General features: G+C 37.5%; 1 protein-coding gene across 2 annotated transcripts; it reads left to right on the top strand.

Moving 5' to 3' along the window:
* The first annotated feature begins 1166 nt into the window (after positions 1-1166).
* LOC127950457 (gastrula zinc finger protein XlCGF8.2DB) lies at positions 1167-12859 on the top strand. Of its 2 annotated transcripts, XM_052547534.1 has the most exons (3): positions 1167-1261; positions 2207-2891; positions 12176-12859. In XM_052547534.1, exons 2-3 carry the CDS (start codon positions 2227-2229, stop codon positions 12576-12578), a joined length of 1068 nt encoding a protein of 355 aa, XP_052403494.1. In that variant the 5' UTR covers positions 1167-1261; positions 2207-2226; the 3' UTR covers positions 12579-12859. The 2 variants fall into 2 exon arrangements, with proteins under 2 accessions (XP_052403494.1, XP_052403495.1); XM_052547535.1 differs by lacking the exons at positions 1167-1261; positions 2207-2891 and adding an exon at positions 4770-4926 and having other exon boundaries at positions 11573-12859.
* Positions 12860-13290: the final 431 nt, after the last annotated feature.

Genomic DNA, 13290 nt, shown 5'->3' with positions numbered 1-13290 from the left:
TTTGCAGATAGTTGATATAAAGGCATTGTTTAAGGCTGGACATGGAGTCAGACGCCGATCTGCCCTCATACAGTGCTCCTCGTTTATCATGGCCACGTTGCTTTTGGAGTTAAGTCACAGTTGGACACCTGTTTGGTAAAGGTAGGGGTTCTTCCAAGGGGCCACAGCGCTGACACATTGGTAGGGACACCTTGAGGTGGATGCATCAAAACTGGGCTTTTAGACAGTAATGAAGGAGCCGTATGTGAAGCATGCACACTGGAACCACAGTCAGCTTTAGGCCCAACATCATCTGAAATATCTTTCTAACTTTATAGTGTGGTTTTGTTTGGCCCTCTCTTGATGAATTACACTGAATCATGATACATGATGCATTAAAACATTTATCACTCTGTGATGGCTGTTATTTATGTCTAAATGTGCATTTTACCTTAATTTCAATTTGATGCCATTTAAGGAAGTGCGGTATGGAGCAATACTTCTGCTCATGTTTCGTTTTGAATAAAATAACGGTCACAGAAGCATGTTGCACACAGTCCCCAACACTTTGAAACAGTAGAATGGTTAAGGCTTACAGCGCAAGGAAAACTCATCTTCAAACTGCTGTTCTTCATCATTTAATTCATGCACAGAACATATTTGAAACAGCTAGACTGGTTTAATTTATAAGCCTAGCAATACATAACATATTTTACATAACATATTGTTTAATCCTAGGAGTTTATCAAAGTGAAGTATTTTCATTTTATTTTTTATGGTCAAAGTGAAGTATAGGTTACTTTGGGCTTTTGGCAGTTCAAACGCGCACTAATAACCATAGACATCATAAATACTTAGCCTATTTATTTATGTCTATGCTAATAACAGCGTCCACCAGGTGGTACAGTATAAGAAGAAAGCATTTCATCTGAAAAAGCAACAGAAATACATCATACAGACTGTAGCACTGTTTTTCAGATGAACAAATATGTTAACTTAGCATGTTTCTTAAATATCTGCAAACATATTATGGTATTTAATGCTTTAGTAGAGTCAAAATCTTACATACAGCACCTGTAAGCTACCAAGTTAAATGTTTTCCCTATCCATCGAAGCTCTATCCTCCAGTCCAGCAGGTGGCGGTATTCACCCTAACTGTCTTTACCGCCAAGTACAACACAACCCATAGAAGAAGAAGAAGAAGAAGAAGAAGAAGAAGAAGAAGAAGAAGAGCAATAACAGCGCAAACTCTTCAGTCCTCTGATTTTATTGTTGTGTTTTGGTAAGCGCTGGTTTTAGTTCAGTCAGTTATATAATTTTTTTATCATGGGTTAGATACTCTGAATAATGTTAATGTTTTGCTAGCAAGTCAATTTTTAAAGGCTAATTTGTTTAAATATTACGTATAAAATATCATATAAATTTAGTTGCAGCTATTTGATATAAAAGTAAAACATTTTAGATGAATACTTAAATGCATTTAATTTGTTTAACTGTTAAGTAAAGTTGTGGTAGAAATCATTGTATGGAATATGGTTGCAAAAAAATATTATTTAGATTTCTTTTAACCATTATAAGAGTGGTTAATCAACTAAATGTTGGTTATTTCATCAATTAACTAAAAGGCATCAATTAACTTCGATCATCCAGCTTTCTCTTAAACTTTTAAAAATATAGATTTTTTTTTACAACTTATTATTATTGTAGAAAGCTGCATAATTAATCACATTTCTAATCTTGATAACAATTATAAATGCCACAATTACATAATCATTCAAAGAAGCAATTAACTGTCAAAAGTCCACTCATGTTATTCTGCATGCTTGAGATGTGTGTTTTTTCTACGTTATGTTAAGGGTTTTTACATTTGTTTTTGTTTTAGTATAGCATTATAATACCATGCATATTTTTACTTTTACTTTTTTTTGTTTTGTAAAGAAACCAATCCAATGTATAGTTGACATTTGAGGCTTAATGTTATAGGAATGCAATAATTTTTTTCAGTTAAAAGAGTTTTTTTCAGTTTATTTTCATAAAGAATATGGCATGCAGTTGCTTCAAACAGTGGTATAAGCATCACTCAGTGTAATTGCAGTTAATAATCACACTTACAGTTTCAATGAAATAATCAACGATTTGTTTGTGCATGCTATCAGATGAAGTATACTCACAAAGGCTGCATGTTTGACTCCATTACAATTGCTTTTTTTGTTATTCTTTTTTTCAGATCTGGACTTCCATGCCACAATGAGTGTTGGTGTTGTAAAGAAAGAGTTTAATAAAGAGAAGAAAGAGGATTTCACATGCCATCAGTGTGGAAAGAGCTTGTCATATAAAGCTAGTTTCATAGACCATATGAGGAGTCACACTGGAGAGAAACCCTTCACATGTCCTCAGTGTGGAAGGAGTTTCACACGTAAACAAGGCTTAATACGGCACATAAGGATTCACACTGGAGAGAAGCCATATGTGTGTCAGAAGTGTGGAACTGCTTTCAGAAGTTGGGGAAAACTTAGGACTCACAAAAAGTCTAACTGTATTGAGAAGCCATTCAAGTGTCCTCAGTGTGAAAAGAGTTTCAAACGTAAAGCCCTCTTCAGTCGTCACATGAGAAATCACAGAGGAGAAAAGCCTTTCTCATGTCAACACTGTGCAAAGTGTTTTACAACTAAACGCAGCCTAAGTATTCACAAACGAATTCACGCCACAGATATTCTGTTATCATGCTCTCATTGTGGAAAATATTTTGCATCTGAGAGCAACCTTGAGAGTCACATGCGAATTCACTCCAGAGAGAAGCCGTTCACATGTGATCAGTGTGGAAAGAGTTACAAATGGTCAAGTAGTCTCAGAGTTCATAAACTCTTTCACTCCGGAGAAAAGCCATTTAAGTGTGATCAGTGCGATAAAAGGTTTGTCCTGGAATCACGACTAAAGGGTCACATGAAAACTCACACTAAAGAGAAGCCTTACTTGTGCTCTGTTTGTGGAAAGAGTTTTGCGTGGCCGGGCAGTCTTAAAGACCATCTGAAAATACACTCTGGTGTGAAAGAGTATTTGTAAAAATACTGTGGTAAAGCCTTTACTGCAGCCACTCAGCTGAAAGTGCACCGCAGGATCCATACTGGAGAAAAACCTTACAAATGTTAAGAGCTCAGCAGTCCATGAGTGCTGAAATATTGCCCTTGGTTTAGTCTGTTTGGGATTCGAAATGTGAAAAAAAGTTGCAGTCTTTTATGTTATATACATAATAAAGATTTGTAACTTTACACAGAAGCAGTCATCAGTAGCACAGGTACTGTATATTTGTAGCAATAGACAACAATACATTATGTGAGTCATAATACATTTCTCTTTTATGACAAAAATCATTAGGATATTAAGTGAAGATCATGTTCCTTGAAGATATTTTACTAATTTCCTACTATAAATATCAAAACTTAATTTTTGATTAGTAATATGCATTACTTTTTTGCACGCTCCAATTCCAGATTTTCAACAAACAATACAAACTTATTTATACAGTTTTCAGATGATGTATTTATCACACCCACTGCTAAAACTGTCCCCTCACTGAGGCGGAAGTTTTAAAGCTTCTCCTCTCCAGTCATTCTACAACATGTCCCCTAGACCCAGTCCCCTCTCTCCTCACAGGCACCTTCTCCACTGCATTCAACCCCACTGCTCAACAAACCAACGTTAAACACTTCTCTTACAGATAGCTACAGACCTGTCTCTCTCCTTCCATTCATAACGAAAACCCAAGATAGAGTTGTTTTCAACCAGACATCATTGTTTCTCTCACAGAACAACAAACTGGAAACTATCCAGTCAGGTTTCAGGAGTGGCCATTCAATGACGACTTCACTACTGTCAGTCACAGAAGCCCTGTGGATTGCAAAAGCTGATTCCAAATCATCAGTTGTTATTCTGCTGGATCTATGCGCTGCTTTTGAAACTGTCAGTCATCAGATCCTTCTGTCTGCCCTCTCATCACTGGGCATCACAGGGGTTCCACTTCTCTGGTTTGAATCATATCTCATTGGTCTTTCAGGGTGGCTTGGGGAGGGGAGGTATCCAAAGCACATCAACTTGTCACTGGGGTTCCTCAGGGATCCGTTCTTGGACCCCTTCTCTTCTCCATATATGAAAGAATATCACTTACCTCTCAACCTGGCAAAGACTGGGCTTCTTGTCTTCCTTGCCACTCCAGCTCTACAGTATGATTTCTCCATCCAGCTAGGCTCTTCTACAATTTCACCATTAACTTCAGTCAGAAATCCTGGTGTCAGAAGTCTGGGATACGATAATGAGCGACGCTTGTGTTACCATCACAGAGAGGCACAAAATCACGTCCCAGAACATTTTAGTTCACCATTCCTTTCAAGCGACAGCTGAAAACTTAAGATACTTAACTTCATAATAAAAAAATACATTCCCCTTTATTATCTTTCTAGTTTGTATTTATTTGAACAATCTCCAAAACTTGGTATTACAAGCACTTCCTGTGTCTGATTGCCTCTTTAAGAAGAATCACTTTATGTATCCCCCAGTTGTAAGTCGCTTTGGATAAAAGTGTCTGCAAAATGACTAAATGTAAGTGTGTTACTTAAATTGTTTCTTAGCTTTCACTGCTGCTGTTGGAAATAAAACAAAATGTCCCAGTTTCTGTTAAAATCGACTTTTATTAAAGCAAACATGCCACCATGAGCAGTGCACACAACTCATTTTTACATGCAAATTAAAAGTTAACTGACTTTATATCATTGGAACCCTTTATGGGAACTGTATAGAAATGTTTTCCACCTTCTTTAAGCGCTTCCACCTTCAGTCCAGCAGGTGGCGGTAATTCATCTAGAACTTCTTTGCTCTCCGCCAGTAACAACAATAGAAGAAGAAGAACAATAACAGCGCGAACTCTTCCGTCCTCTGCTCTTGTTCTGTTTGGTAAGTGGTGGTTTGGGATAGATTTAATCATTCTCATGATTTAGGTGTTTTGAGTAATTGTAATGTCTAGTAGTTGTCTCTCTGTAAGTATAATGGCAGAAGGGATTGGGTAGTATTTGAATGATTATTATCTAGTATTTAAATCAGGTTTGTCAGCTTTGTTTGCCAGGCTGGAGCTAAATCAGCTAACGTTACACAACTCCATTTGGATGTAACTATTTATTTTTTAATTTTTAACCGTTTTAACCTTGATGCTGTAAACTACCCAAACAAGCATTCCCTATATTAATTTTCCTCCCTGCTATGCAGATTATCTTTAGATGGCTGCCTAGAAGATCAGTTTTTACTGTCTTATTTAATAAAATCTAAATTAAAACATAAAAACAAATATGAATTTTGTTAGGTCCAAACCTGTTTAAATGTAGTTTTTACTCCTGAATCTTTGCAGTTGCTCCTCTTAGCAAAATGAACAATAACTTTAATTCAAATAGTGAATAGGTTGTAGTCTGTAAATTAACATGATTTTAGTGTTTGTGTGTTTAACTATATTAAAATGTTCAGTCTAATTGCAAAGAAAAAAAATCAAATTAATTAGATTAGTTAATTGGGTATATAAGACGACATTGCAAAAAAAAAAGGTTTAGAAAGAAATATGTTGATTCAACATACAAAACACAATAAAAAACTGAAATATGAAATGATTTCTAAAAAGAAAACTATACTCTTATTAATATAAAACTAAAAGCTTCAATAGGTGGCAACAAATCGTTGTCTATATGAATGAGTCGAATAATCGATTAGTTGATTCATTTTGAAACTAAGCAAATGATTGTCCCAATGTGATTACTTATACTGCACACTTAAAATATGTCTTCTTTTGGTGAAGAAAAAGTACACACTTTTGAGTGTGTTGTTAGAGTAGGGCAAGACTTCAAAAATCCTCACACTTATTCTAATCTCACATACTATTAAGGATGGATAGTATGCAGGGGCGTAGCAAGCTTTTCAAAAGTGTGGGGGATGGATGTGTTTTTTTTATTAACAATAAAAATTATGAACACATTGACAGAGGGGTACAAAATGCAGGGCTTAAAGTTCTCTGGCACTGTGCTGGATTTCCGGCTTGCAGCGTTTGGCTGGGAAAAAAATTATCCTACATAAAAAAAAAGAAAAAAAAATCAGAAAAGGGTAGAAAAAAACGCAAAATCAGAAAAGGGGAGAAAAAACGCCCACACAAAGCTTTTTCTCTGGTGGTATAAATAATGTAACAATTTACTGTTTTTAAACATTGAAATAATATACACTTTTATTTCATAGTTCTTCAACAGGTATGCAAACAATATCCCAATAATAGCAATTAGCAATAGTCTAAAAAAACTAAATATAATACCGAAAACACTCGACATGTCAACAAAACGATTAACAGAACATCTTCCCAAACACATATCAAGCTTATTTAAAAACATCTAAAGAATAAACACTCATTCAAAGTACCTGGGAGATGTAAATAACCATAAGTTCCCGCCTCCTCAGCACGAGCTGACCGATAACCAAGGGGCAAGGAACTCGACCGGAAGTTGAAGTCGGATGGGGGCTGCCATCTTTTAGCAGAACTTCACTTGCGTTAGCATTCCCATTGACTCCCATTCATTTTGGCGTCACTTTGACAGCGAATAACTTTACATCTGAGGCGTTTAAAGACTCTGTCCATTATTTATTTCTAAAGATACACGACAATGAATAAAGGGCTCCATTAGCCTACCTTCTATGTTACATTATGGCCCCGTAGAAACAGTTTTTGTAAAAAATAGGCTAACGATTGCGTCATAACCACTCGACTCTCTGTCGCATTACCGTACAGACAGGAGGAGAAGCTCGCAGGCAATTAACTTAATATGGCGTACTGGCATTACATTTTAAAATATTACACAAAATAATTAATCAGAATACTCCTGCTCACTCACACCAAAGAACTCCCCGCTCAAGCTCGCCATCTCTGCAAGATTAACCATGGCAGTTTGCACACACAGCTACTAGAAGATTTACATCTGTCAGACAGGTTGCTGACGTAGTCAAGCTTCGTTTGAGTCTGCGCGTCAGAAACGGAAGTGCTAAAAAACGCTAAAAATGGGCTTTAATTGTCTCCATTGAGTTCCAATGGGGTCGCTGTGTCCATTTCTTTTACTGTCTATGCTGATAACACCCCAAGAGAGGCGGGACTTAAGGCAGAACAGCCAATCATCAGCCGATCACACTCAAAGCCGGTGTCAAGTTTGAGAGGGAGGGGGGGGGAGGGTGGAGGAGGCAGCCGCGCGAGCACAGAGCGGTCAGAGAAACGGAGGAACGACTGTAGTAAGGCGTTTGTGCAAGACTGCGGGAAAACTGCAGAAAATGTGCGGGTGTCGAACCCTCTCACCGGGAAAAGTGTGGGTGTTAAAACCCCCACATCCCCCACGGGTGCGACGCCCCTGATAGTATGGACACAGGGACTGTTGTTATGTTTGGCTCACCGAATCATTGATTCATTTGTAGTGTAAAAAAAATTCATTCAGTAAAGAAACACAGCAGTGTTAATCAGAGTTTTATAGGTACCATTTTTGTCAGTGAAATTGCACAAAACACAATATTTTCAAGTTTATTTGTATAGCGCTTTTTACAATACAAATCCTTACAAAGCAGCTTTACAGAAAATTATGTTTCTACAATATTTAGTAATAGCTTATCAGTGGTGACTGTCAGTTTGTGCACGTTTGACAGGATTTTTTAAAAAATTAATACAAGACGTAGTCAGCCAGATGATGAACATTATTAATATTATTAATTAATAATTATTATATGATGCAGTCACACTTGTAGCAATATTTGTTAGTTATTTTGTTGATTCAGGCTTAGCATCATCTGAGGTCCTCTGATGGTCAGCATCATCTCTTCTCAGGTGTTCTGGATCCAGACTGGAGCTTGTGTAAATCCGGCAAAACATAGAAACAAATAGAGACATCATTAGCATAGCTGCTGATCCAACAAAGTAAAATTAGTTTAACCCAAGCTAATGAATAAAAATGCACATTTCATCAGATGCAACTAAACTCACAATTTAAGAGATGCATTATTTGAATGCTTGGCGAAAGAGATGTGTTTTTATCTAGATTTAAACAGAGAGAGTGTGTCTGAACCCCGAACATTATCAGGAAGGCTATTCCAGAGTTTGGGAGCCAAATGTGAGAAAGCTCTACCTCCTTTAGTGGACTTTGCTATCCTAGGAACGACCAAAAGTCCAGCGTTTTGTGACCTTAGGGTGCGTGATGGGTTGTAGTGTGGTAGAAGGCTAGTTAGGTACGCAGGAGCTAAACCATTTAGGGCCTTATAGGCAAGTAATGATAATTTGTAACTGATACAGAACTTAATAGGTAGCCAGTGCAGAGACTGTAAAATTGGGGTAATATGATCATATTTTCTTGACCTCGTAAGGACTCTAGCTGCTGTATTTTGGACGACCTGTAGCTTGTTTATTGACGAAGCAGGACAACCACCTAGAAGTGCATTACAATAGTCCAGTCTAGAGGTCATGAATGCATGAACTAGCTTTTCTGCATCAGAAACAGATAAAATGTTTCGTAGCTTGGCAATGTTTCTAAGATGGAAGAATGCAGTTTTTGTAACATTGGAAATATGATTTTCAAAAGACATATTGCTGTCTAATATAACACCCAGATTTCCGACTGTAGAGGAAGTAACAGTACATCCGTCTAGTTGCAGATTGTAATCTACAAGATTCTGTGTAGTGTTTTTTGGTCCAATAATTAATATCTCTGTCTTATCCGAATTTAATTAGAGAAAATTATTTGTCATCCAATCTTTTACATTTTTAACACACTCTGTTAGCTTAGATAATTGAGAAGTTTCTTCTGGTCTCGTTGAGATATATAGTTAAGTATCATCAGCATTACAGGACAAACTAATCCTGTATATTACCAAGGGGCAACATGTATATTGAAAATAGAAGGGGACCTAGGACGGATCCTTGTGGCACTCCATATTTTACTGATGATAAATGAGATGACTCCCCATTTAAGTAAACAAAATGGTAGCGATCGGACAGGTAGGATCTAAACCATCTTAGAGCCTGCCCTTGAATACCTGTATAGTTTTGTAATCGATCTATGAGTATGTCATGATCTATGGTGTCGAACACAGCACTAAGATCAAGTAAAACTAGCAATGCAGTTTCTATGCTATGGTGGGGCCTGAAACCTGACTGAAATTCTTCATACAGATCATTTTTGTGCAGGAAGGTGCTCAATTGAGCAGACACAACAGCAGACACATGTTAAAACCATTCTTTATTCTATTATTCATGTATTTTTTAAGGGCCTTAAAAATAAATATGCCAAAAGACCCATTACCTAATTTAGCATTACAAAACCTTTAATACGTTTTGAGTTACAGGCCTGCAAACTTAAGAAAAAACTTGAAAAGGGCTCTTTGCCCATTTTTGAATGGTCACCATTGGCCAGAGGTGGGGAAAAATCTGTGCTTTTACTTCTTTACTGTGGGCGACTGTCCTCTTGTTACTTTATCTTAATGCAATAAATGTTATAAATGCTTCAGTTTATTCTAAACGCGCCGTCTACTTTTCTCTGGGAAATGAGCGATGCCCATTCGCGAATGATTCATTCTTTTGAGTCAATTCTGTTCGAAGGCTTGATCAAGGCAAACGAGTGAATTGGTTCATGAATCAGTTTGAATGAGTCGTTCAGTTCCCTGCCACACGCGCTGAGCGTCTGAAGCGGTTCACTCAGAGTTGTAATGTTTAACATCAGCAGCGTTGAAAACGGGGCTATGGAACTGCACTGAATTGAAAGCAATTCTGCAAAGGCTATTATTTGCTTGCGATGGAGATCCTTATTAGATGAACGCGTGTGCTGTCTACTGTTTAACAGGTAATAACTTGGGCTACATTCGATTACAGTATACGATACCACTGTGACATTAGTTTGTTGTACGTGTGTGGCTTATAGACCCTTTTACAGTTGGTAAACAAGGTGACGTATTTGTGTGGGCGGGGCTTAGCTGGAGGCAGAAAGATTCCCCTCAACACTTGAACAAACGGTAGCTAGCGAGTTTTCTTAGCTTGTTTTTTTTAACAATGGCTGGAGAAAATCTGAATATATCTGCTTTATCTGAATATTTAAGGTCACTCACTGTCCGGGACCGCGATAATTATTTGAAAAAGTTAACTTTAACGGACGGAACCAGATTGGTCGACCCGTACACAATAACTCATTGGATGGACGATCTGACAGGATTACCTCCGATTGAGTGGCCTGACATCTACACTTACCTGATAGAGAAACCGAGCGTGTATAGTAAAGAGAAACTGAGGGTGTATAAATCCTTAGATTAAATGAAGAATGACATTACAGTAAATTATTATTAAGATGTAAATATTTTCTAGAAATAAAAATTCTGAAGACTGCAAATTAATTATAAACTTTCTGTATTTATTCTTTCTTACCATGTTCTTAAATTCCGGTCACAATTAATCACAACAATGTATATAAAATGTTCTCCGTCGATTCTGGCAACCAACAACACAACAAGACGACATTTTAAGCTCCTTGAGTAGCCGACCCTGTGTTGGTTTGTATTAGCCGCCTCCAGTTTTCCGTTTGTTTTGCCTCCAGCTAGCGCCGTGACGTACCTGTGACGTCCGCGCAAAAGGGGGGAGTCAAGCTGAATGCAGCTTCCAAAAGAAAAAGAAAATGGCTGATTAAGATTTTATTAATTTAATAAATACAATCACACCGGTGCGAGTAAATTCAGCGATTCATATCATCAGCTGTTAAATTCAGATTTTTGATCGCTTGCTGATGCTGTGACAGACGTGTTTAACAGCGCTGCGCATTATAACCAATCACACACGATTCTGTTGAGCTTTTGAATGCAATGGCCAATCAGAGGTGTTCCGATGAGTCATCGCTGACGCTTCCTTCACTCGCTCGCTGACTGAATACCTCTTTCTAGCAAATTCTCTCGTCAGAAACAACAAAGTGCAGATGTGTGTACGAATCTATAATTAAGATATTGATTTCACAGTGTTAACAGTTTCAGTGATTTTAATGGGAGTTTCTGAGAGTGACTGAACTCTAGACTGTCAGTGAAAATGATCTTTAATAATGTTAATGTTATTTGCTCTCTTTCCGAACAATGAAAGATTAGTAGCAATATTTATATCACATTAACTTTCAATGTTAAATTCACATTTAATATAAAGTCAGTCATATTAAAAATATGTTATGGCATGACACATATATTTGTTACTTAAGTAAACAGGCAAGGTTTTATATTAAATTACATAAATTGCAGTAAAGGCTGATGAAATATATACATTTATTCACACACATACATTACATACATTTTATCTATATATCTAAATAAAAATAGGCTCAGTATATATTACCCAAAGTAACTAGTAACTAACTACTTGAGTCTTGAGCATTCGGTCATATGAGTTCAAAAGTCTTTTCAAACGTAAATATGTTGAGAATGGTTTATTGTTGATAATGTTGACTGATTGTTTCAGTCCTAGTTTATGGAGTAATGTGTGTGTGTGTGTGTGTGTAATTATTATTATTATTTTTTTCAGATAAGGCCTTCCACACTCAATAAGAATAAGCAGTGACGTAAAGATGGAGTTGATTAAAGAGGAGAATGATGATGATACATGCCATCAGTGTGGAAAGAGCTTCACGAGTAAAAGAAACCTCAAAGTACACATGAGAATTCACACTGGAGAGAAACCGTTCACATGCCCTCAGTGTGGAAAGAGTTTCAGACACAAAGAATGCTTTATTATTCACATAAGGATTCACACCGGAGAGAAGCCATTTTCGTGTCAGCTGTGTGAAAAAAGTTTCACAAGTCGAGGAAGTCTTAACATTCACTTAAGGGTTCACAATATTGAGAAACCATTCAAGTGCCCTGAGTGTGAAAAGAGTTTTGGACGTAAAGACCACTTCGATCGTCACATGCGAATTCACAGTGGAGAAAATCCATTCTCATGTCCTCATTGTGAGAAGTATTTTTATGCTAAAACCAACCTTGAGAGTCACATACGAATTCACACTGGAGAGAGACCGTTCACATGTGATCAGTGTGGAAAGAGTTACAAATGGTCAAATAGTCTCAGAATTCATAAACTCTTTCACTCCGGAGAAAAGCCATTTAAGTGTGATCAGTGCGATAAAAGGTTTGTCCTGGAAAAAGACCTAAAGGCCCACATGAAAACTCACACTAAAGAGAAGCCTTACTTGTGCTCTGTTTGTGGAAAGAGTTTTGCGTGGCTGATACGTTTTAAAGACCATCTGAAAATACACTCTGGTGAGAAAGAGTATTTGTGCAAAGACTGTGGTAAATCTTTTACTGCAGCCACTCAGCTGAAAGTGCACCGCAGGATCCATACTGGAGAAAAACCTTACAAATGTTCACATTGTGAGAAGAGTTTCAAACAGTCAGGAGCCCTAAAAGACCACGAGAGAATCCACACTGGAGAGAAACCGTTCCAGTGCCTTCCGTGCGGCAGGAGATTCACTCATTCCAAAACTGCAATGATGCACAGAAAGAAGCATTGCCCAAAACTAAAGTCAGTATGACTGGAGACACAAGAGCTTAAGAGCTCAGCAGTCCATGAGTGCTGAAATATTGCCCTTCTTTTAGTCTGTTTGGGATTCGAAATGTGACACACCTTACTGAGCATGCATATAATATGAATGATGTAGTAAAGTTCAAAATTGATTCTTCATACACTTGCATTGCTGTAATGGGTTCTTAGAATTCAATGTTGCTGATGAAAAGGAACAGAATTAGATCCAGTTTCTGTTAAAATATTCTCTTGTAGTGATGGACTTTTATTAAAACAAAAATTCCAATGTGAGTACTGCAACAGAATCATTCTTTCATGCAAATTTGAATCTCTGTGGCTTTATATAATTGCAAAGCTGAAGGTTATCCTCGGTCCTTGAAGAAGGTAACAGAGACGTCTCGTTGCATGTACAATGAATTGGAATCTTTCTTCAAGAGACCCATCCACTTTGAGTGTAAACTAAACAAGCCAACGCACATTGGTATGTGATTGCATCCAGCTGCCGCTGATAACAGGTTTTTGCTAAGGAGACGAGCTGGTGACCTGGCCGCTCAGCAGTGGTACAGAAGCTGTAGCGACAGGACGTTACGTCTCTGTTCCCTCCTACTGGGAATGAGGGTAACAATACGTAACCAAGACGTTCCCTTCCAGTCGGTAAATCTCAACATCATGCTGGATGACGAATGAATTGGAATCCCTACCAAAGGGCCACAGGTACTGCC

This window comes from Carassius gibelio, chromosome B2 (assembly GCF_023724105.1).
Source record: "Carassius gibelio isolate Cgi1373 ecotype wild population from Czech Republic chromosome B2, carGib1.2-hapl.c, whole genome shotgun sequence".
Classification (NCBI taxonomy): Eukaryota; Metazoa; Chordata; class Actinopteri; order Cypriniformes; family Cyprinidae; genus Carassius; species Carassius gibelio.
Note: the sequence above shows the minus strand (reverse complement) of the source record. Positions and strands in the feature narration are given on the sequence as shown.